The sequence below is a fragment of the Cladophialophora yegresii genome, assembly GCF_000585515.1.
Source record: "Cladophialophora yegresii CBS 114405 chromosome Unknown aczIN-supercont1.4, whole genome shotgun sequence".
NCBI classification, from domain to species: Eukaryota; Fungi; Ascomycota; class Eurotiomycetes; order Chaetothyriales; family Herpotrichiellaceae; genus Cladophialophora; species Cladophialophora yegresii.
Genome location: NW_006913048.1, coordinates 666,767 through 694,414, shown reverse-complemented (window position 1 = coordinate 694,414; position 27,648 = coordinate 666,767). Strand labels below are relative to the sequence as shown.

Genomic DNA, 27,648 nt, shown 5'->3' with positions numbered 1-27,648 from the left:
ACGAGGATGCACAAGGATCCCTTCGAAAATTGCCCGGAGGCTTTTCGCAGGGAGATCGGTGCTACCTCGAATCGGGGCATGCCGAGCGCCCTCGCACTCCATACCCCACACTTATGGTATGTACTGTACGAGGTACGAGTAGGCGGTGCAGAAGAAGTGCGGGCGGTCACTGGGCAGTCACTGGCGACCTGCAGGGCCACCCTAAACTCTGGCCCGCCGAGTTCTTGCAGGGCCTGGCACGCATGAATCAAGTGCGTCTTCACCACGATCCCATCTACTCGTGGTTGAGTTTGCTGTTGACCTTCGTTGTCGATGGTTCTTCTTTACCAAATAACTTCCGCCTGCGGTGTACTACTCTTGTTCCTCTCCTACGTCTACCGCTTGCTGTCTGTCTCTTTGCACGGGATTCCGTGCAGTCGCAGCCATGAGTGATCCGAGCCCACCGTCCGAATCGCTGGCAACTTCTGCGCCAGCTCCGTCGCAAGCAGGTAGCGAGCAGCCAGGCACGAACAAAGCACCTCCAAACCAGACTCCGGGTCACCCAAGCTTCAGAAGGTACGCTGCGATTACCAGACTCTGTCGCGGTTCCATGTTGCTAACGCAGTGGCCAGACAGCGCGCATCTCGAGCGTGTGGTAAGCTCACCTCCGCCTCAGACCATCCTTTTTGCAGAGTCGCGTTTTGCGTGAATAGTTGAATGATCACCGTGGGACACAATATGGTTACGTTCGTTGCGGACAAGAGAATGTCAGGAAGGCTCTCGCGGACATGGTCACCTTTGTTGATTTTATCTCGTTGGAGCACGCCCGTAGACCGAGATCCTCGGTCCAAAAGTGGTGCCCTTGGTCATCCATCGATGCCAGGGCTGACCACAAACATCGTCCATGCCCAACGAGCATGGGTGTCAGCCTTCGCCGGAGTGTCTGATGGTGCATGGACAGAAAACATCGCTAACATGCCGTGTTTGCAGAAACGTGTCACGCTCGCAAAGTATGTCGCTCGACTAGTGTCCAGGTCGGGATCCGAGTCGAGTGTCCCAGTGTCTAACGCACGTGCTGTATAGGTCCGATGCGATGCTGCATCTCTTGGGTTAGTAGCGTCTTGTCACGTCAACACGGTCTTTGATCTTGACAGTTGTTAGGGTGCCATGCACAAACTGCGTGGCATTTTCAATTGAATGTCGAATTCCAGTCCCCAAGCGGAAAAGAGCCAGTGCTGCCCGAGCCAAAGATGAAGAGAGGTAAGTCAACAGCTCCTTAGGCCTCTGATTTTGTGCAATAAAGCGTCCTATCATCCTCTAGCCTCCAAAGGAGACTGTCTGACAGCCTTTCCAGCGAGACCGGTGATTCCCAGCAGACGGGCACGCCGACGGAGCCTCGTCTGGCAAGGCCAACGCAACCCAAGCCTACCGTCGGCTACAACTCTCCAGATGGCATTCCTTCCACCCAGATGTCAGAAGCACAAGCAGCTCAACAAGCCGCCAACAACAGTACCATGGCTCAGTTCATGAAGCCCAAATTCGCTCGAGCGCCGATCAAAGAAGCCGGTCGGGTAGCCTATCTCGGGGAGTCCTCAAACTTGTCGCTGCTTGTCCACGATCGACATGGCACTACAGACGTTGTGCACTATCCGTTACCAGAAAACATCAGGGGCGCTCGCGCTCGGCTGACGGAGCCTGACCAAATGGAGATTGAGATTCTCCAGCAGAGGGGGGCATTTCTGTTACCTCCTCGCGCTCTGTGCGATGAGCTTGTTGACGCCTACTTTCGATGGGTCGCTCCTATAGTGCCAGTCATCAATCGAAGCCGGTTTATGAAGAGGTACAGGGACACCAAGAATCCTCCATCGTTGTTGCTGCTTCAAGCCATTCTGTTGGCGGGTTCCCGGGTCTGCACAAACCCGCAGCTGATGGATGCTACCGGCTCTACCACGCCGGCAGCAATGACTTTCTACAAACGTGCCAAGGCTCTGTACGATGCGAACTACGAGGATGATCGCATCACTATTGTTCAGGCTTTGATACTGATGGGCTGGTACTGGGAGGGCCCCGAAGGTAAGGGCCAGGCATCCACCGAATTCGCCGACTCTGCTCGGTCTAACATAGCAGCAGATGTGACCAAGAATGTGTTTTACTGGACTAGGATGGCTATTGTAGTCGCCCAGGGCGCCGGTATGCATCGAAGGTATTCATGATTGGACGTTCTCAAAGAAGCTTGCTGACGATCGGTGATAGCGTGGAAAGTTCGCAGCTAAGCAGGCAGGACAAGCGACTGTGGAAGCGAGTATGGTGGTCTCTTTTCACCAGAGACCGCTCTGTAGCAGTCGCTCTTGGTCGGCCTGTGTCAATCAACACGGATGATTCAGACGTCGAGATGATCACCGAGGAAGATTTCATTGAAGACGAGGGCGATCCGAACAACGAGTACGAAGCCGACCCTGTCCATATCCAGTTTTTCTTGCAGTATGTCAAGCTGTGTGAGATTATGGGCCTTGTACTTTCTCAACAATACTCGGTTGCCTCGAAGGCACGACGCACAAACGCCATCGACCTGACTCATAGTGACATGGCTCTGGCCGACTGGCTGCAGAACTGTCCCCGGGAGGTATATTGGGAACGGTCACGGCATCATTTCTGGTCGGCGCTGTTACACTCGAACTACTAGTGAGCATCTGTTGGATAACTCCGGCTCTAGACTAACGTAAACTCAGCACCACACTTTGCCTCCTGCATCGAGCACACATGCCACCGGCAACAGCCAAACCCCACGATTACGAAAACGTCGATATGGCTTATCCTTCAAGGACGATCGCTTTCCAAGCCGCCGGAATGATCACGTCAATCATGGAAAACCTCCTTGCTCACGATCAGGTCAAATACACGCCTGCCTTCATGTAAGTACCCATTGATACGGCTTAAATGGAGATACTCATGCTCTTCACAGTGTGTACAGCTTGTTCTCGGCGCTCATCATGCATGTTTACCAGATGCGCTCATCTGTACCTTCAGTCGTTGCTGCCAGCCAGGAACGCATCAACGTGTGCATGAACGCCTTGAAAGAAGTGTCTAAAGTGTGGCTTGTTGCCAAAATGGTACACACCTTGTTTGAATCCATCCTGGGCAATAAGGTGCTTGAGGAAAGACTGCAGAAGGCAACCGGGAAAAAGGCACAACGAACCAAGAACAACCAGCGTGGCCCAGAGCAAGGCCATGCGAATGGCAACGCAAACGGCCTGGGAAACACCGCATCTGCAACAACGCCCATTCCCGCACCTCCCACAAATCCCGCCAAGCGCAAATACGATGACATCGATCTCGTATTCAACGTTGGGCCACCAGCTCCTCAGATGTCGTACGAACGGTCACGACCGCAAACACCCGCTGTCACACCATCACGCGAACTACCTCAGCAGCAACAGCACGGGAATTACCTGGGCTCACCTCCATTACAGAACGAACAGTATCTACCGCCGTCCAGATCTCGAGGAGCTTCCCGTTTGCCATCTCGAGGTCCCACGAGAGCAAACTCTCCCTTCAATGGATACTCTATCCCCGCCACGCCTCCCGATCTTTTCCTCGTCACACGAGACTCGCCCAACATTTCTCAGCAACTATGGGAGAACTTCCAGCCTGACCAGCTCTTCCCGGACGGCACAATCGGTGACGTCGCGGGCTTCGGCAATAGTCCCGTCATGAATCATGCTGTTGATCCTCAGTTGCGACAATTGCAAAGCCAGCAAACTGGCATGACGCCGGGAGGCCAGCAGATCCCGCAAATAGACATCTCGGGAACGGGACAGCAGCATCCTCAGGTATGGCCGCCAGGGATGTCCGGCATGATGGGTGCGGGAATGGAAATGCATGATAGCGACGGTTGGTCGACCAGTAGTATTGGGAATGCCCCCGTTGCTCCGACAACTCTAAATGTTGAAGATTGGTTCCAGTTCTTCGGCATCAACGGCGAGATGGCCGGGATGGGTATGGATGGTTCTGGACCTTGAGGCTTTTGATCTCCGGTGCTGAGGGTCGCAAGGCGATAGCTTAGTCCCCGTGTGCCCCAAATACCCACAGTCAACCAAATGCGTGAAAAGTCTGCCTAATCTACAATATGAGCACCAAGAATGGCATCTACTCCATCTGCATTGTTACATTGCTGAAACCTGACCTCCGCGTGGACGAGTAGCATCGAGACATCATTTTAAGCATACATGGTATCTGCTCCCAATGTTACGAGACACGTCAACTTGTAGAAGAATACGCAATGCGCTCCTTTTTCACCTGATGGTGTGTTGCCTGCACCGCCCATGCGAGTGAGTGGTCCTCAGCTCCATCTGCTCCTGTTGAATCGTGTCAATGATTGGTTCGCTTGTGGTATGCTTTATCGGGTCTAGTCTGCGATGCCCTTCCGGACATCTGCTCGCTCTAGCTTTTGCCGCGCGATTGGCCATCCAATTTCTCGCCCAAAGTCTTTTCAGGCTACCTAGGTATTTTCTATTTTCGAGGGGCATGGTCCAGCATCCGTCTGAGGCTGACTGAGGGGTTTTCACTCAGGTGCTCGCGACAACTACGCGACAGGTATGCGACAGGCATTGACAATGAAAGTGGACATGACGAGGCCAAAAGGTAAGTTTGACATGTTCCTATGGATAGAAGTCGCTACGTACGTCGAAAGTGTTCGCGCTGTCACCTGATACCGTACACTGATGAGAACGCATGAAATGGAATCAAAGGTAAGAATGATTGATATAAAGATCTCGAAGGCCGTGCATGGGAGGACATGTCTGCACCATATACATGCCTAGGTAATCACAGCATCATCTCCATTCCATCGTGTACCATCTCATACAGAGTGTTTGAGCACAAGAGAGAGTCCGTCGATCGAGGCTGCCAACGTCGAGCCAGGTCGATAACCCTTTCAACATCAAGCGGGACCAAATTCATTTCAGAGGCGACGCTCCTTCTGACAAGCGGCGATAATACCCTCGTTCATCTACCGCATTAGACACGCAGCCAGGATAAACACGGATGGGACAACATAACTTGTATCCCAGACTGCATATAACCGTCAAAGCCCACGCACAAACCCTTTCCTTGAACCATTCATTGCAACAACACCCCATCCCCACTCAACGACAGGACCCGAATAAAGTTGAGCTCTTGCCCAAGATGCCCGCCTCCTCCTCCACCCGACCAACAGGCCCGCCTTTGTCTTACCCGCTCGTCGCCTCGAACAACAATAACGGATCGACATTCCAGGCCGGATCCAGATCATCTTCTTTGCCTCCTTCGAACCGCGAAACCGAACCGACGCCCAAACCAAAGAGACAACACGGCTGGTGGTTCCGCGCCCGCTCCGCCAACGTCATGCGCTCGACCCAGCGTGCTGACTCGTCGCGGCGCACCATGAGCGAACCCGCACCTGTACTAAAACCCGCAGTCGTACCGGCACGCTCCTCCTCCCTTCCGCTACCGCCGCACACCCCACTGGATGAAGGCATGTTCCCGCGCGTCCGCATCCCCGCCAAAGCCAAGACTAATTAGTCAGCTTAGCTTTCCCCTTTGCAGACGTTGAAGGACGGAGCACCTGGGAGGCGACCACTACCCTGCCGGCCTCGTCGGAGTCGCCCTCCCGCCCAGCGAGCCTTTGCTCCCTATCGACCGCGTCAGACGAGTCCACGACATCGACGCCGTGTGTGCGCTCCGAGGGACACAGGAGCGTAGCTAGAGGACTGGATGCCGCGGTGGGGACGAGGGTCGTGCTGGCAGCAGGACAGCGGGAGTTGAATGACACGAGGGCCGAGACCAAGGCGATGAAGAAGACACGCCAGAGGGAGATGCTTCACTTGGTAGTCCTGGGAGGGGGTTTCCTGGGCATGTAGCTAGCTCGATTGGATACTGTCGATCATCGGACATAAATATGGCACGTTGCACGTCGGGCTGTGGACTACGTACCCGGGGTATGGTACGGTTGACCGTACTTCTTGAGCATAAAAGGGTTGGCTGGAATGGATCACAGGACTGTAGTACGAGGATGATGGAACCTACCAAGGTATGGAACACAGTACTTTCATGCTGGGATGGTGGGCGGTTGTATCGATCTTGTGACTTGCACCAAGGTATTTCTTGATTGCAACGAGTACAGTCACTGTAGAGCTGCAGATTGTGGCCTTGAAGGCGTTGTAGATAGGAGTACAATTCCTACATACATCCCTTGGGAAGAGCAGACCGGCTGATTGAGTCACCTTGTAGATTGTATTCCGCTCATCTACGCTACAGTACATGTGCCAAGCATAATAATCATCCACTTAATTCCATGCCGCCAGAACTCCGGTGTGTTGTTGACGTGATGGACCACGCACATTTAAGGGCACTCCGGCGCTGGGTCTTCCACCCTTTCATATCGTTATACTGCCTCGTTGTAAACGCCCAGATACAGAGTGTCAAGACTGTTTGTCCTTCCCGGATGCCGAACTTGCATATGCATTTCTTACCCTCCCTCTAACAGGAAATCGCTCATTCAGTAGCGCTTCTTCCGTTGCAAAATCCGACGTCGTCGCCGTTACGGCTGTAGGCGTGAGGTCTTCGTCCCTGTCCGTATCGCGGCCTCTACTACCATCCATAGGCATGGTCTCTGAATTTGTTTCCAATTCAATGAGGTCGCCCAGCCTGTCCACAGCAGCACTCCTGTCTCTCTTCCCAGGCGCGCCAGCCATCGTCCTCACCCATCCTTGAATGGCACCGCTTACTTCCCCGGCCAAGCCTGAGCTGCTCGAGTTCGAGCGCACGCTGCGCACGGAATCCATACTCGCCCTTGGCGTAGCTCTCGAGGTCGGCGTTCGACTGAGGCCTGTTCGAGGCATGGTCTCGGGCGGAGGCAGGAAGTCGGGAAAGTACTGGTTGAACTTGCGGTTAAGTGGGTCATCGGCTGGTCCGGGGCGAGATATCTGCGTTCTTAAACCACGTAGATCGCCTACGCCGCCAGGTCCACGAAGCGCCTCAGCAAAGTTGTTCCCATTTCCTGAAGTGCTGGAGGAGCGCTGTCGGCCGGATGAGCCAAGACGAGAGCCTGGAAACACGGGCCGTCGGACAGGCGAGGCGTTCAGAGATATGGATTGTTGGGCGGCGTGCGTGGGCGGGTGTCGAAGCATGTCAAAGGACGTTTTCGGCGTCGAGGCCGTGGATGAGGCGGTGAGGGTAGCGTTTGATTTCCGCCGAGGTCGGGGGAAGTAGCCCAGTGCGCGGCGAGGCACGCGCAAGACCTCAACTGCTTCTTTGAAGTTGGGTAGCACTACCCAAGAGTCGTGCTTGAGTTCGGTGGCGTCGGACAAGGAGGTGATGAAGGACAAGGGCTCGGAAGTGAGGGCAGAAGACGATATACTCGAGGTCGGGCGAGTAGGGCTATGGACGCCGTTTGGGGATAAAGCACTGTTTGGTCTCGGTTGGTCTTGCATGGAGAGGTGTTCGAGATTCGAACCGAAAAGATCTCTTGAAAGATATGGGCTCTCGACTTTGCGTCCCTTGACCGTAGAGCCTTCTAAAGGGATCAGCACACGCGTCCTCGTCTGGATATTGTCGTTGGGCCAAAACCTGTTGACCTTTCGAAACAGATCAGGAGGGCAGTTGTACTTGATGATGACACCGGCCAGCGTGTCGCCTCTCTCAACTTTGTGCATATAAACCAGTGCGTCGTCAGTCGTGTCCGTCCGGGCGCCTATAGCCGTATCTGCGTCCGAATCACGCCTTTTAAACCTGCCCAGACTGTCACGGTTTTCTGAAGCACTCGCCATGAGAAGGGCTTCCCTTTTCTTTGCTTGGACCATGGCTTTCCGCTCTTCGATAGCGTCTCGGGCAGGACTCGCGGACGTCTCCATAGATGGGCCCCATTGCGGCGCGGATATCTTCGAGGTGTAGTTCTTGTCCTGTTTCATCCATAAAGGGGTCTTGAACGTGCCCATGTTCTTGTCCTTGGACGAGTTGGAGAATTCGTTCCCCAGAAATGTAGATGCGAAACCCTGAAGGGAGCCCCATGGTTCCCATATACTTTGTTTCCCTGCAGCAGGCGACTGTGAACTCGACGAGGACCTTGTGGGGGTTTTATTGGTTCGGCCATTTCTGGGTTTGTCCGTTGACTTCGACCTGGTCACCGCGGCTGCATTGGGAGACACGCCTCGACTGGGGAAACGTGGGGGAGTAGAGGAGGTTGAAGTAGTGATGGCGGTCGACTCGGTATTCTCATCGTCAATGTATGATATGAGACGACCAGTGCGAGGCCGGAGAGTCGAAGTACTGCTGTTGGTAACCGAGTAGAGGTTTGTTTGAGAGGTGTTGCTCATGGCTTCCCTGACTGCCGATGCAAGACATCGAGGGTCGACGACATCTGGGAGCCAGAGTGCTTATGTTGTAGTCGCGGGAGCGGAGGAAACCGCGTGCATTGACCTTCGCCGACGCTGCCAACTGCGTTGCGGTCCCAGGATGACGGGCACAGCTGTCGTGGTAAGCAGTGCGGACGCGAAGGCTGCCGGTCCTCGCAGACCAGGTGGAGGACCTGGATTCACGGTACGGAGTACGATAACTGTGATCTAGCAGCGAGGGTGGAAGCACGTTGGACGCCCGGGAGGGGCTCTGCTGGACGCTTCGGAGTCCTATTCTGTTGGTTGCAGCCGCCGACGTCGACCCTGCGCTAACCGGGGTTCGTGGCGAGCACTGCGCTCTCTGCGATACTGTCCGCCGTACCCAGGAAAGAAACAAACACATGCCTGTCAGGGACGAACGAAGAAGACCACAGCACGTGCTGCTTTAGGTGTTCACGTGCTCGACGAAGGGCATGTAGTGCTTATATTCAATAAAATAAACTTCCCTCTCCCTCTTCGCACCATCACTATGGCTATCGCTTCGGATACATGTGACGTTAGCTGCCACTGCTCGCTCTTCATCCTTTCCTCAACTTCAGATACCCAATCACACAGCACACTGCTCAAACATGCTCACCATATTCCATCACATGAAATGGCAGTTCTCCAATCCACCAAACCTTGCACCACTCCACCAGGTGCCCACGGATGCAAACAGGTAAAATACCCAAGGGAAAGTACTATGTATGAGAAAAAGGGGTAGTTGTGTTTCATCGTAGACGGGCATTGGCTGCAATTCCAGTCATTCACACCTCCAGCTGTATAATGCTTGTCGGCTCACGATCTAGTTCCATCCCAAGCTGTTCTCAGCCATAACGGGCGGACTAATGTACGTCCGTCCACTCCTCTGAGAATTGCTGCGATCACTTGTTCTCGAGGTACGGCCAGCGAGACCACCAAATCGAGTGCCGTAGCTGCCTCTCGCGCCAGCCATGAGATTCGAGTTTTCGCCAGGACGTGCGCCGCGGTTACCTGATTGCATGCTGCTTGACCTTTGGTGGCCAGCCTTGCGCTTCTTGTACCGACGAGCGACAAGGAACATTGCGGCTCCGTATACAGCAGCTCCAGCGACGGCGCCGACCGCGATGCCGACCGAAGACGGACGAACGGGTGAGCTGCCCGAGTCATTGCTGCCCGGAGTGCCGCCATCAGGGGTACCGCTGTTGTCCGAGGTTGTCGCAGCAGAGTTCGCCGAGTTGACTGGGGTGCCACCACCAGCGATGGCAGAGCCCGGCAGAATGGGAATTGAAGGATCGATCATGCCCATCAGCGTCACCACCGACGGGTTCGGGTTTTGATAGAGCTCCGAGTTGGGATTCAAGAGATTCATGGACAGTGTATCGACTTTGTCAGCTGGGATGTAAGCCATGGCCAAAGTGGTGATGTAGTTCAGTGTGTCCAAAGTATTGTAAGGCTGTAGGTACTGCATGACAACCTTGTCCAGATCAAGACCCAGCCCATGTGATACACCGACGGGAAGATATGAAAAGATTTGCGAGACAGCAGTCGGTGAGGAGACGACAAAGGCATAGTTGAGACCATAATTGAATCCCAGCTGGATCAAAGTAGAGTTTTCCGGTGCATCCGGCACACCTCCTTGAGGTTGAATAACGCGAGGTAGGGACGTTGGGATCACTGCAGCGCTAGTTGAAGTCGATTTCGATGTCATGCTAGGCGGAGCCGTCGTTGCGGAGATGATGCTTGAGTCCGGAGTCAAGACCGTCGCAGAGTCTGTTCCCGTAGGTTTGACAGTGTTGGTAGGTGGAACGGAAGTCGTCAAACTTGCAGTTGTCGAAGGCGTGACAACGGGAGTCGTCACAGGAGTAGTTGTGTTAGCGACGAATGGAGGCACATCGGGAGTCGTTGTAGGAACAGTGGTAGGTGTTACCGTGGGTGTGGTCTCTGTCGTCGTAGGGGGAACAGTCACGGTATTGTTTCCAGCATCTGTAACCGAACCCGTAGGGCTAATAGTTGGTGGCAAGGTAGCAGAATCTGTTGGACTGATGGTGGGAGGTGAAGTCACTGAATCCGTGGGGCTAATAGTAGGTGATACGGTAACCGAGTCCGTTGGACTGATCGTGACTGAATCAGTGGGAATTGTTACTGAATCAGTAGGCAGAGTAGGCGATACAGTCGGCGAATCAGTGGGGAGTATCGTTAGAGTACCGGTTGGCAGAATTGAGTCAGTACTCGAGGCTGTAGGTGATAGGAATGAGTTCAGGTCACTAGTCACATCAGCAAGACCACCAGTCGTAGTGGGCGCGGCCGAAGTAATCACTGAGTTTGCCGAGCTCACTTCAGATGCGACCGAAGAAGCAGCATCGGCGGCAGACGACAGGGCAGAAGAGATTGATGCGATGTCGGAACCTGATGCCGTCGAGGCAACGGATTGCAAAGAACTTGCGACGGACAAAATCGAGGTAGCAGCATCGCTAGCTGAGACGAGAGCTGATGACGCCGCAGAGGTAATCGACGCCAAAGCGTCGGGATCCGTTGTACTCGTGGCCGACTCAGTGGCAGGATCAATGATACTTGAAATGATAGAATCAAGCCCCAATGTGATTCCTCCTTCGTCCGAGCTTGATGTAGCAGTAGGTGTCCCTGTGATCGTCGCGGTGTCCGTTGCGGTGGCAGTTGTATCTGTGTTAAAATCTGTCGGAACATCAGTCGCAGACGGAAGAATCACATCTGGTGTTACTGATGGAATGCTCGTATCTGTAGCTGACGGCGAAGCTGAATCGGTAGACGTGTCTGCGATTGTTTCCGTGGCAGAATCCGTTGGATCAGGACTTAATGCTGGGTCGGTAGTTTGCGCATCAGTGCTTGCTGCTGTTGATGTTGTGGTGTCGCCAGAAATGGCAGATGCTACCCCGGACAGGGCATCTCCTACCGACGAGATCAAGCTCCCCAGGCCAGAATCCGTCGAACTTGAACTGGTAGAGTCGGTCGGACTACTCGCGTCTGTCGTAGTATTGTCGAACGTGACCTGCCTCTTGACAACTCGCGGAAAGTAATACCTGGGCTTCAAGTCCGCACCGCGTCGGTGAGCGGGGACAGCGTCTGCAAATGATCCTGCGATCACAGCAGCAAAAAGAGTAATGGATGAGATCTTCATCGCGCAGTAGATGGCTTATAGCCGAATTCCTGTGCAAACCGTCAGCACAATCCTTGCCAATCCAAAAGATGTTCCCGCACTTGATATTCTTCCGTGAAACGAGCGTATAAGGTGAGCGTATATGTTCAAAAGAGTGGCTAGGATCAATTGATCCTGATCGGGATTTTCAACAAGTTCGTCCCAGACGATATCTTTCGCTGAGTCGTCTTCTCCGGTCAACTGACTGTCACACTGATGGACAGAGTGCAGGGTGACCGGCCTCTTGGGGACAGAGTCGAGGGACTCCTTTGTCTCGTGTGTCTGTCGGTGGGAACGATCAAGTCGTCAAAGAATCCGAGTCATGTATTTTAAGCGATTTCTTTGACCTAGATTTGCCCTTTCGTCTCGAATAAAGAACCCGGTACCACCTGTACACTTCCTCAAATTCTTGGAACCAGCCAATTGCTTGCGAAGACGAATATAGTATCCCCAAGAGCCGTTGCTGTATATCCGTTCCCTACTCAACGGAGCGGCGAGTAATTCCACAAAGTATAGTTCGCGGAGGCGATCACTGCCGTGGGAAGGTAAAGGCGAAGGAGTGTGTTCGATCAGGTCGAAATAAGCTGAATCTCGAAAGGTTGAAGGAGTGTACGCGAGCTATTGCTGGCAAAGTCGTAGCATTCGAAAGGTTCAAGAACCTTGGCCGTCGAAGCGTAGTTGACTAGTCGAGGGGTACAGTTATCGGTCGCTAAAGGAGAGACGGCGACCACGGCGACGTTGACGGATCATCGAGGCTCGATGGTGAACGCGTGTTGGCGGGAATTGTAAGGATAGAGAACAACGACCGAGAGGGAAAGCATTGTCGAGAGACCCATCGAAAGGGAGAGGGCTGGAGAGGCTGCGCTGGGCATTGGAAAGGGAGGAGGAGCCACCAAGCGCAGGTGCTAGACCGAAGCTGTCGCCGTTGGTCGAGACAAGGCGTGCGGATTGTGGGCTCGGACCCAGCGCAAAATGGCGCCAACGGAGCGTCTCAGGCACCGTCATGGTACGGATGTTTCCACATAGATTACGAGCTTGACCATCTCGTGGGCCGCAATCAACCAATGCCAGCGCTGGACTCGGTTCAGAGTTTGGCCGCTAACTTAAACCCACATGGTCAAAATACCGCCGAACCGTCATCTTACGTGACACGGACGTTGCTGAGCCTCCTCCGCCCTTGCTCTGCGTCTTTGTTGCTGGTCCTGGCTTTGTTCTTCTGCCCCAAGGCAATCTCGCGGTCAATCTCGTTACGCTGCTACCGCACGCTGTGGCTGCTAATACCTTTCCCGTCTTTGGTCAAGGCTCGAGATGGACCTGAGTCATTCTTCCTCTCAAGCATTGACGAGCTCGTCGATCATCACAGCCCTTCTGGGCGCAGAAAAACCATAGTCAAGCTGCTGGCTCTGGACGAAACGCTCCTCCAAACAGTATGTGCGTCCGATTCCTGCGACGGCGGAGATGGCCAGCGTAAATCTCTTCGGAATGGCCAAAAACAAGGATTGCTTCAAGGTGAGCCCTTGTCAAAAGCCCTTTTGTGATGCGTGGCCGTTGTGGCACTGCGCCGCCAGTGAGGATCAAAAGCATGTCTGGAGCACAAGCAAGCAATTTTAGGCCGGGAACAAGGACCTGAGCCAGGAACCACTTAGAGCCCAATCGCGTATTAGCCAGACGCCGGCTGATGGCCCTCGATCCAAGCGGGACCGTAGATTGGCTAGGAAAAATTCCATCATCTTCTCCATCTGCCGCCCTGTTCGTAATCCTTGGAACGGCCCAGATGCCAAGGGCGAACATCAGCACCAACATCTACGGAGAACTGGTGTACTCGTGCTGTGTATCGTACGGCCGTCGCACTGCATGAGCGGTATGTATATCGCCTGCAGCCTGGTATGCAAAGAAGAGTTTGCGGCATTCGATTTGCATAAACAGTGGGTATCACAGTACCGCATACGAAGCCCTTCAGGACTTGGTCGCCTTGACAAGGATGTCATTGCGAAGATATCCGCTGAACAAGCGTCGGCCCCACTGCCGAGCTGCCGACGTTGTTTCATTCAGGGGTAACTCACGCGCTGTCTGAAGTCTCCGAAAAAGCCACATCTCATGCCTTGAAAGCACATGGATGCTCCAACCGGAAATTTTACTAGTCTCGATTTTCTTCCATGTGCAAATCCGCGTACTCGTACCCTCTGCCGCCAAACGGACTACACAGCGCGAAAGCCTCGAGCATTCCACCGCTATGATGCATCATTCGGGATGATCAGTGCTCAAATTCTCAACCACATGGCATGCAGTGTGTTGATCAACAACTCGGTTCAAACACAGAGCATCAGAGGTTTGGTGCAAATTTATGGATCGTCGCCTAATGTGAAATATGTTCATTGTATTTGCGCAGCGTACAATAGTTCTTCATCAGAGTAGTACCCGTAACGGCCTACTCGCGGTCTGATGAAATCAGGGCGAGAAGGTGCTGGATGCTACGATTATTGGAATTGCTCGACTCTTGTGCGAAAGTGATTAGTAATAGTATTTCTGTTTAAAGCGTGTCTCTAACATCAAGCTCGTTTTCGATCATGCCAATCAGCCAACTACCCGCGATATAGCCAAGACACAGACTCAGAGCGGACCGCCCTAGAAATGCTCACTGCTTATAGCTCCCCGAGCACGGCGACAGACAGTTGTCGCATTCATGGTGAGTTCTGGATCATGCTACAGGACAAGCAAATAATCAGGAACAATGGTTGCGAACGGTGACAGATAGACATGAATATGGTTCTGGTCCGGTTGAAGGTCTTTGGTTAGCCCAACCGATAAATGCTACCCAGTACATAGTCAGGTGAGAGCTGTACACAGTACACAGTAGAGGCGGCGAAACACGCATGACGGGCACTCGAACTTACACGAGCTCGACGGAACGCACCCAGTCTGAGCATTATTTCGTCGGGGCTGTTCGGAGCACTTGTAGCCGATCATCAGTCGGACCTCGGTAGAATGTTCAGCCCAGAATGTGAAGGCGTCGCAAAGGTGTAAGTTGGAGGGGTAGGCGATTGTCATCCGTCGCCGGGCAATAAAGATTCTCAACTCCCCTGCACAGTGAATGAACATTTCAGATGCTTATCGTGGTTGTTTCATGGACCGTATCCGGGGAACTTGGTAGGATGGTCAGCTCAGGCCGAGATCGGGCGGCCAAAGAATGGGAATGGGGTCGTGTGGGCATCGGGGTTGAAAGGCCTGGAGCACGTCATTTGCGACTGTTCGTCTTTTTTGCCCGCAAACTGCACTCTGATCCACTCGGTAGATGCGCTTTGCGAACGATTCTAAAAACGTCGCTTGACCTCGTCCGTTCGCCCTCCAGCTGCTTATTACTACCTGATCTATTGTTCATTCAGTCAGTTGCTGTTGACTGACCAACTCAACTGGCTCTCATATGTCCTTGAACGTACTGATCAGCAGCCTGCAAGTCGTCGAACTTGTGCCCCCACCCCTCTCCGACCACCGCCACCATGTCTGAGTCAGGTTCTTCTTCCACACCGCCCTTGAAGAACCCGAAGCTCAGCGCAATGAGCAAAGCTTTCCCCCACGTTGACCTCGACGGTCACGATCTACCACCATCACCTGTACCGTCGAGCCCCAGAAGTGGTCGGCAGTATGCATTGGCGACGCAATTGGTCTACTCAGAGGGGAATGACCAATACAATGCCAGCAGCGTGCCCATATACCAGGTCGGTTGATACAGCTCTAGCTCGGTGTTATGAACCCACTAACTCCCCATAGTCTGCGACTTTCAAGCAGACCTCTGCCACAGGCGGCGTTTCCAACGATTATGACTACACTCGGAGCGGCAACCCCACACGCACCCACCTCGAAAAACACCTCGCAAAAGTCATGCGCGCGAAGCGCGCACTTGTTGTCTCTTCCGGTATGGGCGCTCTTGACGTGATCAGCCGCCAGTTGAGACCGGGCGACGAAGTGGTAACAGGCGACGATTTGTATGGAGGAACAAATCGGCTGCTGAAATATCTGGCCACGCATGGTGGGATTATTGTTCACCATGTCGACACCACAACACCTGAAAAGGTGCAGGAAGTCCTGAATGGCAAGACGGCCATGGTTCTGCTCGAGACGCCCACGAATCCCTTGATCAAGATTGTAGACATCCCGACGATTGCAAGCATGGCTCACGCAGCTAATCCTGCGTGTCTGGTGAGCGTGGATAACACCATGCTCTCACCCTTGCTGCAAAATCCACTGGAGCTTGGCGCAGATATTGTCTACGAGTCTGGCACCAAGTATCTGTCAGGCCACCACGATTTGATGGCGGGCGTAATCGCTGTCAATGACGAAGCACTCGGTGAGAAGTTCTACTTCACGGTCAATGCCTCTGGCTGTGGCCTTGCGCCTTTCGACTGCTGGCTGCTGATGCGTGGAATCAAAACCTTGAAGGTGCGCATGGATGCACAACAGGCCAATGCCATGATGATCGCCCAGTTCCTCGAGTCTGCGGGCTTCAAAGTTCGCTATCCAGGCCTCAAGAGTCACCCACAATACGATCTGTTTCACTCCATGGCACGGGGACCTGGTGCAGTCTTGTCCTTTGAGACAGGAGACATTCAGCTGTCCGAACGGATCGTCGAGTCCGCCAAGCTGTGGGCTATTAGTGTTAGCTTCGGATGTGTCAATTCCCTCATCAGCATGCCTTGCCGCATGAGCCATGCCAGTATCGACGCAAAGACACGAGCAGAGCGTGGTGTACCGGAAGACCTCATCCGCTTGTGCGTGGGCATAGAGGACGGGGAAGATCTACTAGATGATCTTCAAAGTGCCTTGGTACAATCCGGCGCCATGAATGTCACCCTTGATGGGATATATGCGAAGAACGCAACAATCGGCGACGAGCATCCCGCCGAAGGAGAACATTTGGCGGCTAAAGCTGCCGCCATTAACGAGCCCTGACGAGGCTCTTGACCAGTACGATCTGCCGTGGACGGTCTCAAGATCCGGGGGACCGTTGAAGAGGCTACATACTAACGGTTGGCGGCAAAAAGGAAAAAGGCAAAAGCTATTTTCCAGGCGCCAAAGCAGGCTATACTCCGCCTGGACAATGACAGTCTCAAGGACGACCAAAAAAACTATTATCTTCTGTTCCCGGTGACTTGTGTCCGCCGGGCAGCGAATTAGATAACCACGAACATACTATATCGATCCACACATAGTGGACAGGTATAAAAGCAAGATCTGTCCTCGAATCACTTGATCACAGTTGTCTTTCGATATCCCACCGGAGGTACACAATCCCAGTTGCTGACACCCAAGTCTTTTGTAGAGCCTTCGCGGCTGCCACTTCCACCAGAACAATGTGCTCCGAAAAAATAGCTGCTCAGGAGTTATGTTCCAAATATCTGGCTCTTACAAGCGGCTGAAGACGAGACAATCTCACTCTCTTAAGGTTTTTGCCGCTTTATCTTTTCCTGTCTGACTAGCATGCGCTGAAGACTCGCCAGCTTAACTTACATTTAAGGTGGTCAGCAAGGCTGAACTCGTTGTCCCCTGGAGATTGAAGCCAGGCGCACCTGGCAAACCCCGCGATAGCCCCTCATCACGTGTCAAAGTAACTGTCTATATATTTTGTATGCCTTCAGAATCGAGCTGAAACAATGTCGATTTGCGACACAGATTTGAAGGGGGATTGGCGCAGTATGTTCTCGCACCGCGGGAAGTCCTTGCTTTCAACTGCTAACGATGATCAGATGGTAGCGCGTGGCTCTCCTAAAGGCTAATAGCCTCCTAGATTACATCCGAAGCCAAGGTTGTGGGTTCGAGTCCCATGTTCCTCGAAATTTTTGCCCCTGTAGAGTCCTTTGGCGGTGGAATCGATAGCAAACATTTCTTTATGTCAACTTTTACACACCATATGCGTCGACAAAGGCACTCAGCAGTGGGAGGTTCAGACTTTTCGGAGATCCCATGGCCTACCTGGCTTAGTTGAACATGTCCCTCGCAAATCGGCAAGATGTTGACACGGCCCATTGCCATTGGGAGAAACATAGGGTGGCCTTGCGAGGTAGGTCCAGGGGTCGCAGAGAAGAATACTGGTCCATGACCTTTTTAAGGCAACACACAAACGGTATGCCGTCACGACCGCGGTCGAAGGCGGAACGTCTAACCATACAGCGCTGCCCAACTTCGCATCTGCATCTGGCATTGAACCTCCCGGCCAACGCGATATGAAAGCAATTCTACTATTATACAGAGTGCGTTGCTACCCCTGTGAGGCCGTAAGTTGGAAAACCCAACGCCAGCCCATCTAGTGCCACATTTGTCTAAACCGAACCCGCCCTTGAGAATGACAGCCAACAACGCCAACAAGGCACGCCAGCAACGTAACGCAATAAGTCGTTGAAGGTGTCAACGGCCACCGTCGAGGTCGCGTGATTAGTTTTCGAGCTTGGCCATGAAGCTCTTCCGCATATTAGCATTAACGACACCACCAACTCCAAAGGCAGGGACTATCCGCCCCATTCGCGCAAAAGCACTAACGCCCCAATCCCTGACGATCCGAGAATAACGTTGACCGAACCCGAGACGGCCCTGTCTGTTGTACAGATCCAAGCCAAGCAGGTGGATTGGCGTCGAAATCAGCTGAATAGCCGCCGGGGCCAGGAACTGGGCCGTATTGGTCCGTCCCGACTCTGTCGACAGAATGCGCGACAGCCGGGATTGTACCTCCGGTGGCAGATTTGCGAGCCTCGGCGCGATCATGGAGGGTAAGTTGAACGAGGCAAAGATGGTGAGACAGTCACGCACGGCGAAGAGCGCGTACGATAGCTTCGGCACGACGGCTGCGAGTGACACGGAGGCGGCTGGAGAGGACGCGCCAAACATTCGCGCGAAGCACGAATCCTTGTATACGCACAGACTCGTGTTGACGGACGATGTGGCTAGGAACTTGCTCGTGCTGGGCGTCACTGCCGATGCAGGCTTGGAGGTCACTGTCGATTGGAAGGTGTCGACTGTATTTGCGGTGGAGTATGTCGCAAAGTAGAGACTGAAGACCAGGAGGAATGGTCTGCTGAAGATGAACTGGTGTGGTCGGGTGATCGCAGGGCGGAGGGAGCGCAGAAAGCAGGACGAGAAGGATGAGCCGTTTGCGGCTTTCTCGACGATCGACCTGTCCGTTGATATGGCCGTCAGTAAAGCCACGGTCGCCAGCGATATTGGAGGAGAATCGGCAGAGCAGCCATAGATACTGTAGGTCTGGCTATGTGCTAACCCAACGGCAGGGCTATAGACAACGCTTGAGGCCGATGTGCTCTTTAATTCTTGCTATCTGGAGCGCTGGGAAGACAGCCAACCAGGGTCACCTACCTGTCTATGATGGTTATGATCGGTGCAACCAAGACGGCAGCACTTGCAGCAGAAGTGAAGTCCGCACCCAGTCGCAGCCCCAAATTTGTGGTATTCCAGTGTACATTCCTTTTCGGCTCTATCATGACCTTCGGCAGCGGAGGGAGATGCATGTGGACCTCCGGAAGAGAAGCTGCTGGGGAGTCATTTGCTATCGTGCTTGAAGCCCTCTTTTCTTTGAGCTTGGGCAGAGGCTGTTGTTGTTCGGGCATGTTGGTCGCAGGAGCTTTTGCACGAGGTGCATTGATGCCAGCTGTATGGGAGCTGTTGCTAGCGGTTCCGGCAAGGAACGTAGTGAGTTGCGCAGAGGGGACTTCACAGTCTTGGCGTGTCCGCGCTCTGTTGACGATGTTGCTGGCAGGATTACTCGTACTGTGTCTCTACATAGGAGAATCAGTGTACGGAAGTTGACTCAAAAGATGGCTCGGGTCAATCTACACCGACCCGATATCGGCCCGGTTCCATCACAAGCTTTGCAGCCTTGCTCAATAGCCGACAAGGCTACGTCAAATGATGGATCCGGAAGACCGAGGCCGATCAATGAGGCACGCGACAAGACTATGAGCATGATGAGGATATACTTGGAGCAGCGACTGACACAGAATTATGGACCGCGAGACTGAACCCCATCCGAGCTACTCTCGGCTCAAGTTTGTGTTGACAGCTCGAATATACATTGTATGTGTGATGAGTAGGATAGTATGTGCATGGCGAGGGTCGAGGATTGGTACCACCAGTGTCGGAACAACTCCGCTCTTGACTTTATAAATCCTTCTTTTCTTGCGCTACTTGCGCAATCTCCGTTTCGACTTGCAGAGCCTCCTTCCTGCCCACATGAGGTCTCTTCCCGACCGCATTCTCCCCGCCAATTGCCCGGAAGGCGGTATAAAAAGTCCATTCCACAGCCTCCTCGACAGGCTTATCAAATAAGTATGGCAGGGCTGGTACTGCAGCGAGACCGAGCTGCCTTTCCGTTAGCGCCTGCGTTCGACAATGTCACATGCTAACTTACGCCTATTGGTCCCCATGTCCTCACTGTAGCATTCGTTGCACTCTTGAGCGCTTTCCCCGAGTATCTCACAATGGAATGTATAGTGAACGCCGGCAAACCCATAGACGCAATACTCTGAAACACGGCACGCTGCGCCATAACAGCCTTGTAGTCCTCGATCGCTGGTATGCGGACGGGATGTGTTGGGGGGATCGCGTCGAGCTTGCCCATCGGTTCTTTTTGCCTTCCGTCAAAGTGCTCGTCCCCTTTGGGTGCAGCCAACTTCTGATTCCTCTTGTATGCCTTGTAACCTTCATGACTGACGTCGCCGAGAATATATGCCCATGAAATACCGTACGCGCTCCTAACGAGTATGGGATGGGCAATAGGCCGAAATGATTCGCCAATGTCTGAGGTATATGCGACATAACGATGGGCGCTCAACATGATGGTGCGCAGACGGTTGGCGTATGCGGCATATCGCACGCTCGTTTCAGTCGTATCGGGCCCCTGCCCCTCGTAAATGTTGTCCCATATATCATCTTGCTTGTCAATCAACTTCTGCAGGTCTTTATTCAGCGGCTCTCGTGGAAAAGAAGAGTTCCCACGACCGTTCCCGTCTTTGCCAGCCATCGTGAAGGACGAATCTATTGAGAGAGAGCACCAGAGAGTCTGAAGCTTGGAGCAGATCTGATGCCCCAACCGTTACCTACTGTGTACAAGAGAAGGCGACAGAGGCAGAGAAGGCGACAGAGGCAGAAATGCCTCAGTGTCGGGAGGAGGCGAGCTCGACTGTTGGCAACTACTTCTGGAGGTACCTACTGCTTCCCCAGCCCCGAAGCGGAAACGTCATAGCCTGCTACTGTAGATCATATGCTTCGTGTAGCAGCTCTCTCTTTGTACGGCGAGTCATGCCATCGAAGCTCCTGGTTTCTCAAATGCAAATCGCAGTTGATCAAGCGTAATTGAACAACTCCCTCAAAACACTTCAGTCGCACCTCAACCCAGAACGGACTACCGATACCTCCTGAACCGTCAAGATGGTTGCCATGTACACTGTTATGGGCCGCCAGGTCGGATCACACGTCGTATGTCACCATTGCTCGAAAGCCTGAATCCCTCTCGAGGCTTGCTACACAATTCCCTCTGAAACTGACGATTCGTAGCTGTCTATGGCTACGCTCGGCGCGGTTTTTGCCATCCCCTTCCTGTTGCCAGGTGGGAGCAAGAACAAGGACACAAGCACACCGTCTATCAACGCTTCGAGCAAAGACGAGGAGAAGTTCATTCAGTAAGGATATGGCACCGTCCTTCGCCTCTGAAATACCGTAACTCATGCCCCTTAGGGACTTTCTAAAGCAGATCGAGCAAGAAGAGAAGGGAAATAAAATCTCGGGAAAGGAAGCGCACTGAGCTGAGAAGAGAGCATGGCGACATGACAATTAAGACGACTTGCGCATTGTACATAAGCTAGACGGAACAAACGCCGCTATATCAGGCTTGACTCGAGTGCCGCGCATTCCCACAATGCTCACGGCTTCAGCTCAAAGACCTCCCCGTCTTCTGTTGGCCGACCCATCTTGACTCGTGCGAACCCTTTTCTCAGGTCCATGACAATTGAAAACAATGTCTGGCTGGTACTCTTCTCACCGACAGCCCTGTTGATCGCGGTAGGGTAGTTCTTGTCGTCTTTCAACATTTCACTAATCTTCTCCATCGATGGCTTGTCAGCGGTTCGCATCAATTCCTGAATGCGATCAAGGCGGAAAGGGGAGTCGTTCAAGAACAAAGTTCCCTCCACCTTGTGCTTCTTGATCAGATGATTCGAGTGGGTACAAGTCCCCGGCAGCTGACCGTCAGTTTCCATGGGCATCTCGATTATGTCGAGAGCTGTGCATTCGAAGCCAATTCCACCGCTGGAGGAATCAGCAATTGTGATATGACAGGCCGAAGCGACGCCTGTCTTGCGCAGAGCATCCGCCGCAGCTTCTTTAGAAGCACTATCCAGAACTGTCCTGAGCGCAAGATGGCATGGAAGCTTATCATAGGATACGCCAGGCGCCTGTATAGCGTTCAGCGTGACGCCCACTCCAGCAGAGTTGAGGCCAATCTTGCCAATGATGCCGCCTTCGGTCATCATGTGGATATTTGCCTTGGGAGGTTGCTTGATTGACAGACAGATGATATTCGGCGTCTGCTCGAAGTTCCAGTCCCAATTCTGGGCAAGAAAACTGGCATCTGACGTCTTCCAGGACAAGGCCGTGCAGCCATCGCTCAACATGCCATAGGCGATTTCAGTGCGCACATTCAGTGCGACGATCGATTCGAGGTCCACTCCGGCGCCATCAGCGACGCCGTGCATCTCCTCCACATATTCTGGGTACGACGACTCGATGAATGGAACGAATCGACGAGCCACTTCACGGACCTCTGGCCATGCCAGCTTTGTTCTTTGCTTGAAAAACGCTCCATAAAAGGCGATACTGCCGTGTACCTCGGTTTTAGCTCCCTGACCGTGCAGATAACCGATCTGGAAAGGCCGTTAGTAGCGCCACTGTCTCCATGGCTTTGGGAGCCCAGACATACTTCATAAGGCGTTCCAGAACACTCAATATGCTTCACCGGCATCTTGAATAGCAGTCACCTGGTTTTTCGCGTGCAAGCAGATGAAGAGTTGTGACGGAAACCGCACGGAGTGGTGGACGACTCGTATTTCAAAGCAGCGCACCGACCACGATCTCCGCACGTCACGGAGTTGTGCGTGATGATTGTACATCGTAGGGGCAGAACTGAGTATGTTCAGCATGTTACACGGATAGTTGTACACTAGGCGATTGGCCTTCGCAAAGCGACCCCGGCACGAAGGTGAGAAAGGCACGGAGTAGACAGCTGCCACAAGGCCACGACCATCGCACAAAGAATGCTTCTCACCTAATCACTGAAGATGATCGGTAGGAACAGAGTCTTGCACATGGCTCGTGCCGAATTGACTTCCGCTTTGAGTGTGAGTTGATCTGTTTCTCCAACTCGCGCCGCCGACGATTATCAATATCACTCGCGTCGCACAGTCAACTACGGATTGCATTCAACGGAATTCTCTTAGCGGGCTCGCATCCACCATTCTGTGTTAATAGTCTGAATCGATATTCATATTCAATTTGGTCTAGCAGCGTCGATCTTCATGCGCGTACCATTCCCCCTACAATTGCGCGTGGGCACAGATATCATCGCAACGCACAGGATCCTGTCCCCACTCCGACCTGATATCCGACGGGCAGTCAAACTCACCAATCGTTTCTTACTACCGCAAGAGCTGAACGAGCTCAGCCGTCGCTTTCCAGCATGGAACGATGCACGTGCACAAGCCCGACCTCCGACACAACACATTGCTGCTTGGATAGCTGGCCGGTGGGCTGCCAAAGAAGCAGCTAAAAAGGCTTGGGGCGCCTCCCTACTCAGCTTTCGAGACTTGAGAGTTGAAGCAGACTCTGGTGGTGCTGTACACGTCGTCTGTGATATGAACACGATCTCGCGCAACTTGGCAGACCACCCTGCCTCTTCCAACACGGTGACGGAGCAGGTTGCCCAACTGAGTATCAGCCATGATGGAGACTACACTGTTGCGACAGTCCTCGCCACGCCACTACATCCAGATATATCGTCCGAGCTCGAGCAGCGGAAAAGTCGAGCAGAGGCAAAGGTTCGCGGTCCCATACCGTAAATCAGAGAACCATTAGATCAAGGGATCCGGCTCATCAACCTTCCCAAAGCGTACAGCACTTCCGTCGCTTCGGCGCTTTTCACTAAGTCGTAAGCAATTGGGCTGCCTACCAAGGCCAGCAACTTCTGCTTCAAGAGCATGATCCAATATGGACTGGCTTCGCCGGGTAAATGGATGCCTGCCTACTCTCGCCGTTGAGGAACGAACACCATGAAGCTCTGCATTTCGTTCGCTCGAACTCCCATGCCAAGGTCTCCGCTGTGTTGCCGTTCACACACGCCACAGGAGGATACTAGCATTCCAAAACAAGACTCCCAGAGCCAAAATGGTACCACAAGTCAGCACATTGGGGAGAATACCCTGGCCCCTTAGCTAGCTGCGGCTGGGGACGATGTCGAATGCACGACGGTCAAAGTTGATGCTCAGCCTGGGGCGATACTTGTACAGCACGTCGCGCGTGAGGGACAAGCCACAACACCCTGTGGTGTATGGGCTTTCCAACAAGTTCTAGCTAGGTCTCCCAGGCCCGCCAGGCCTAGCAGCCTACTCAACGGAACAAAGCCCGATAAGCAGCTACTGTATGACGCCGCATTCTCGGACCCGCGGGGGAACAACTTCGCCTCTCCCCATTATCCATCTCAGATACCTATATCGGAATCCATGATTTACGTTGGGAATGTGGTCAGATATGGCTGGGTGGTCGTTGAGGTGGCTATCAGAAAATGCCCCAACTTTCCCAACTCAATCACGAGCTTCATTGCGCTATGGGCCTCGATGAGGGGATTGACGCTGTCGCCAACCGAGCAGGAGGCGATCAGGACTACAACGGCTACTTCCTACTTGCTTGGGCTGAACACATGGCGGAATCGGCTGCTTTAAAGCGGAACGAATATCGGCAACACGGTCTCCAGGGCCCAAAGCAAGGATATTGCCTGAGGATAGCGGAAGTTCTTCGATGATGGCAGGCACAGTCGAAAAGCAACGGAAATTCTGGGGAAACAGCCTGACCCAGCAACCGGGCCGGCCAATGTCGTTGTAGCGAGATGCCATGAATTGTCTTGGCCTAGCCTTGTATCGGTCTCGACTTTTACGAGCTGATATCTCTGCCACTTTCGACTCAGTCTTCCTTATCCAAGTTGGTCACCGTGTTCGGCTTGTGTGCCACTTTCTTGTTATTTTGGTCGGTGAACACAACTGCTGGTGCATGACCTGCGCCTTTGGCATTTTCCAGTTGTTTGGCTTGCTTCTCGTCTGTGATTATCTGTTCGACCTATTGCAACACAGATGGGTGGTCAGTGATAGGCTGTGATGCCGACTTGGTCCTTAACAGGCCACAAGTTGCTCACCTCCCCTTCATGCTTGCCTCCACGGTACTGTTCTAGTAAGCATTTTTCCGACTTTTCCTGGGGATGACAATCTACTCACGGGCGTGGAGACAGTGTCTCCTTTCTCGATGGTTGCTCCGCCCTTTGATTCAAGCTCGGACATTGTTTCTTTCGGCTTACTATGGAAACTGTTGGTTGACTACGGCTTTGCTGGGTTTAAGATGCGCCATAATTAAGTAACGAGCCCCTCCTCTTGAGTGCAGCCACGCACCAACGTCACTTTGTACTCACGGTCTCCTTCCCCGCGAGGCTGGAAAGCCTGCGATCTGACTGGTCCGCTGTTCTAATTCCGTGGCGTCATCCATTCAGCATAGAGTATCGTGCCTGTCGATCTTCTGCAATGTCAACTCAGGTTTCACACTCGTTCGAGGCCCGACGGGGGCATGGAAACATCTCGAGTTCGCCTCTAGAGAATGAGATCATCGAGGTTCTCAAGCGTGACGTCAACTGCCACGACATTGCACACGACCATTTTTCCTTTACAGCTCGTCCCTCCTCGAACCGATTCTTCCATACTCCTCATAATCACCGTTTGAGAAAACAGTCCTCCCTCGAAGAAAAGAATTCCAGAAACAACCGCACTTTAGATCAATCAACAAACCCACCATGGCAGCCAAAAACGCCGACTCAATGACCAACGCCCAGGGCGAGTTCCATCCTAGAATGCCCCGTGCAGAGCCCATGGAGAAGTCCGGAGTAAGTACTCAGCCATCAAGACTCCGTGGTCTTGGAGAGTCAGAGGACTGTAATCCCGCCGACAGGTCACCACTAACATGTCTCTCGCAGCACCAAATGGGCCAGAAGACATCACCCGCCGACCACGCTCCGGAATTCTCGGCCAAGACCCTCCCACCAGGGACCGCACCTAAAGAATCAACCTTCCAGCCAAGTGCCACATCTGAAGTCCCGGGTCAAGCGTTCAACGACAACGTTGACCGCTCCCATGGCAAAGAAGGCGTCCGCACGGACCCCTTAAGCACCCTCCCCGGCGCCACATCAGCCGATGTACATACCGGCCTAGGCCACCCCGGTCAAGGTCAAACAAGCACCGAACTACGCCACGAAGGCCACCACACCTCGTCGAAAGCCACCTCCGGCCCCGAGGGCGCCGGTGCTACAGGTGGCAGCGGCCTACACAACCCTGACGACTTGAATCAGGAGTTCCGCCGGTTACAGGATGACAGCAACCACTCCACAGGCCCGATCAAGGAACATAACCAGACGCTGGCAGGCGCGGAGGAGAAAGAGCCGGTAGGTGCAGAGTTTGTGGCCAGCGAGTCAGGCAAGGCGGGTGAGCACGCTAAGGGAGCTGGCTCGAGAAACGCGACGACAGGGGCGTCAAATAGGGGTGCCGCTGCGCCCAGAGAGTAACGTGCCTCCTCATTGACAAAGGTCAATCGAGGGACGAAGGTTAGGCATGCCTTCGTGTCGTCATAGATGGTGACACGGACTAGGTGGACCGCGAGAGCCCGTGAGTTCGCATGTGTGATTTGCCCAAGGCTATATATCAATGCGGGCATGCTCCGTCCTCTGCCGTCTTCCTATTCCTTGTTATGGCGCAAGAAGCGCCATTCACAGCGAAGAGTTGTGTATGCCACATCAACGGCTGTCCTGTACAGAATTATAGAAAATCCACTAGATTTCTCAGTGACACGAATGGTCACATACGATGGGTAGCTGGGTGCAGGTCTTAACAGACTGAAGTTCAGCACAGGGTCCGGGTGCTGCGGGGGGTCAGGCATGAGACAAGCAGCATTTGGTTGTTGTTCAGCTGTGTTGAAGGTGTCGTCAAGATGAGGCTAGCGCGAGAATACGAGATCGCCTCTATTCAAGGACGACTCTGGTATGCACCTCCACCCTGATTTCGAGTAGACCGCACACAGCACAAAGTACAATAACTTCCCAACCGAAATGACTAATCAATGACTAGTCGCTCATCTACACCTTCCCTGCCCTTCTTTACTACCTTCGCGTGGCCATTGGCCCCACCATTTTCTTGCGCAGCCTTCCCGTCGACCGCCTCAATGCCTCCCCTCTCTTTCGTCCTGTGCTCAAAGCTATCCACCTCCACACCACTGATGAGAGCCTGGCTTACCCCTTCCAATCCAGCGACGAAAACACACAACAGACTCCCAATCACAAAGTGACTAATCGTCGTCCCTATATCCAACCAACTCCCCTCGTCCCTCACCATCCAGAAAAAATTCAGCGTCATGATGTCACTGATGCTCATCACCGTCATGAACAGTGCCGAGGACTGCAGTCCTAGCCTTCGGTTCAGGATGCCAAGTGCAGCAGAGATAATTGCAAAAGGCACCATGAGTTTGAAGAGCAGGAGGGCGCCTTGGGAGAAAGGGTCGAAGACGGGAATGAGGCGGTAAACTGCGTCGAGTGAAAAGGACGATATAGAGGCGATGTTTCCGGTTGAGAAGAAGGCGGATTGTAGGAAGAAGAGGAAGAAGAGGGCGCGGCGGAGGTCGGGCAGGGAGAGAGTCCGGAACGTTTGCTCAGGATGTATGTTCAACGAAGTGGGCGATTTCGAGGTTATGGTGATGCTGCTCGGAGGAGGTTGAGATGCGTTTGGCTGAGGTTGAGATGCGTTTGGCTGAGGT

The 27,648-nt window shown here is 53.4% G+C and overlaps 12 protein-coding genes across 12 annotated transcripts in view; 5 read left to right on the top strand and 7 right to left on the bottom strand.

Moving 5' to 3' along the window:
- Positions 1-1,448: 1,448 nt before the first annotated feature.
- On the top strand, positions 1,449-3,998 carry A1O7_05566 (uncharacterized protein; the record flags this gene model as incomplete). The annotated part of the gene is made up of 4 exons (XM_007759575.1): positions 1,449-2,182; positions 2,233-2,661; positions 2,709-2,891; positions 2,942-3,998. 4 exons carry the CDS (start codon positions 1,449-1,451, stop codon positions 3,996-3,998), a joined length of 2,403 nt encoding a protein of 800 aa, XP_007757765.1.
- Positions 3,999-6,437: 2,439 nt separating this feature from the next.
- A1O7_05565 (uncharacterized protein) lies at positions 6,438-8,330 on the bottom strand (the record flags this gene model as incomplete). Its single annotated transcript, XM_007759574.1, has 1 exon — positions 6,438-8,330. One exon carries the CDS (start codon positions 8,328-8,330, stop codon positions 6,438-6,440), a length of 1,893 nt encoding a protein of 630 aa, XP_007757764.1.
- An 862-nt stretch (positions 8,331-9,192) lies between these two features.
- Positions 9,193-11,523, bottom strand: A1O7_05564 (uncharacterized protein; the record flags this gene model as incomplete). Its single annotated transcript, XM_007759573.1, has 1 exon — positions 9,193-11,523. The coding sequence occupies one exon, from the start codon at positions 11,521-11,523 to the stop codon at positions 9,193-9,195; it is 2,331 nt and encodes a 776-aa protein (XP_007757763.1).
- Positions 11,524-15,038: 3,515 nt separating this feature from the next.
- Positions 15,039-16,488, top strand: A1O7_05563 (cystathionine beta-lyase; the record flags this gene model as incomplete). The annotated part of the gene is made up of 2 exons (XM_007759572.1): positions 15,039-15,257; positions 15,310-16,488. 2 exons carry the CDS (start codon positions 15,039-15,041, stop codon positions 16,486-16,488), a joined length of 1,398 nt encoding a protein of 465 aa, XP_007757762.1.
- A 1,479-nt stretch (positions 16,489-17,967) lies between these two features.
- Positions 17,968-19,151, bottom strand: A1O7_05562 (uncharacterized protein; the record flags this gene model as incomplete). The annotated part of the gene is made up of 2 exons (XM_007759571.1): positions 17,968-18,781; positions 18,901-19,151. The coding sequence occupies 2 exons, from the start codon at positions 19,149-19,151 to the stop codon at positions 17,968-17,970; spliced, it is 1,065 nt and encodes a 354-aa protein (XP_007757761.1).
- Positions 19,152-19,701: 550 nt separating this feature from the next.
- A1O7_05561 (uncharacterized protein) lies at positions 19,702-20,563 on the bottom strand (the record flags this gene model as incomplete). The annotated part of the gene is made up of 2 exons (XM_007759570.1): positions 19,702-19,902; positions 19,952-20,563. 2 exons carry the CDS (start codon positions 20,561-20,563, stop codon positions 19,702-19,704), a joined length of 813 nt encoding a protein of 270 aa, XP_007757760.1.
- A 407-nt stretch (positions 20,564-20,970) lies between these two features.
- Positions 20,971-21,343, top strand: A1O7_05560 (uncharacterized protein; the record flags this gene model as incomplete). Its single annotated transcript, XM_007759569.1, has 3 exons — positions 20,971-21,018; positions 21,097-21,221; positions 21,277-21,343. The coding sequence occupies 3 exons, from the start codon at positions 20,971-20,973 to the stop codon at positions 21,341-21,343; spliced, it is 240 nt and encodes a 79-aa protein (XP_007757759.1).
- Positions 21,344-21,461: 118 nt separating this feature from the next.
- Positions 21,462-22,558, bottom strand: A1O7_05559 (uncharacterized protein; the record flags this gene model as incomplete). Its single annotated transcript, XM_007759568.1, has 2 exons — positions 21,462-22,460; positions 22,517-22,558. The coding sequence occupies 2 exons, from the start codon at positions 22,556-22,558 to the stop codon at positions 21,462-21,464; spliced, it is 1,041 nt and encodes a 346-aa protein (XP_007757758.1).
- Positions 22,559-23,111: 553 nt separating this feature from the next.
- On the top strand, positions 23,112-23,639 carry A1O7_05558 (uncharacterized protein; the record flags this gene model as incomplete). The annotated part of the gene is made up of 1 exon (XM_007759567.1): positions 23,112-23,639. A coding segment is annotated over one exon (528 nt), but the record flags the coding sequence as incomplete, so codon positions are not given.
- A 1,129-nt stretch (positions 23,640-24,768) lies between these two features.
- Positions 24,769-25,139, bottom strand: A1O7_05557 (uncharacterized protein; the record flags this gene model as incomplete). The annotated part of the gene is made up of 3 exons (XM_007759566.1): positions 24,769-24,921; positions 24,998-25,024; positions 25,077-25,139. The coding sequence occupies 3 exons, from the start codon at positions 25,137-25,139 to the stop codon at positions 24,769-24,771; spliced, it is 243 nt and encodes an 80-aa protein (XP_007757756.1).
- A 503-nt stretch (positions 25,140-25,642) lies between these two features.
- On the top strand, positions 25,643-26,407 carry A1O7_05556 (uncharacterized protein; the record flags this gene model as incomplete). The annotated part of the gene is made up of 2 exons (XM_007759565.1): positions 25,643-25,732; positions 25,823-26,407. 2 exons carry the CDS (start codon positions 25,643-25,645, stop codon positions 26,405-26,407), a joined length of 675 nt encoding a protein of 224 aa, XP_007757755.1.
- A 544-nt stretch (positions 26,408-26,951) lies between these two features.
- Positions 26,952-27,648, bottom strand: part of A1O7_05555 (phosphatidylinositol glycan, class N) — a gene marked incomplete at both ends in the record, with an annotated part of 3,176 nt that continues 2,479 nt past the window's right edge. The window contains one exon of the mRNA XM_007759564.1: positions 26,952-27,641. Within this exon, the coding sequence (XP_007757754.1) occupies positions 26,952-27,641 (690 nt within the window). The remainder of the gene's footprint in view (positions 27,642-27,648) is intronic.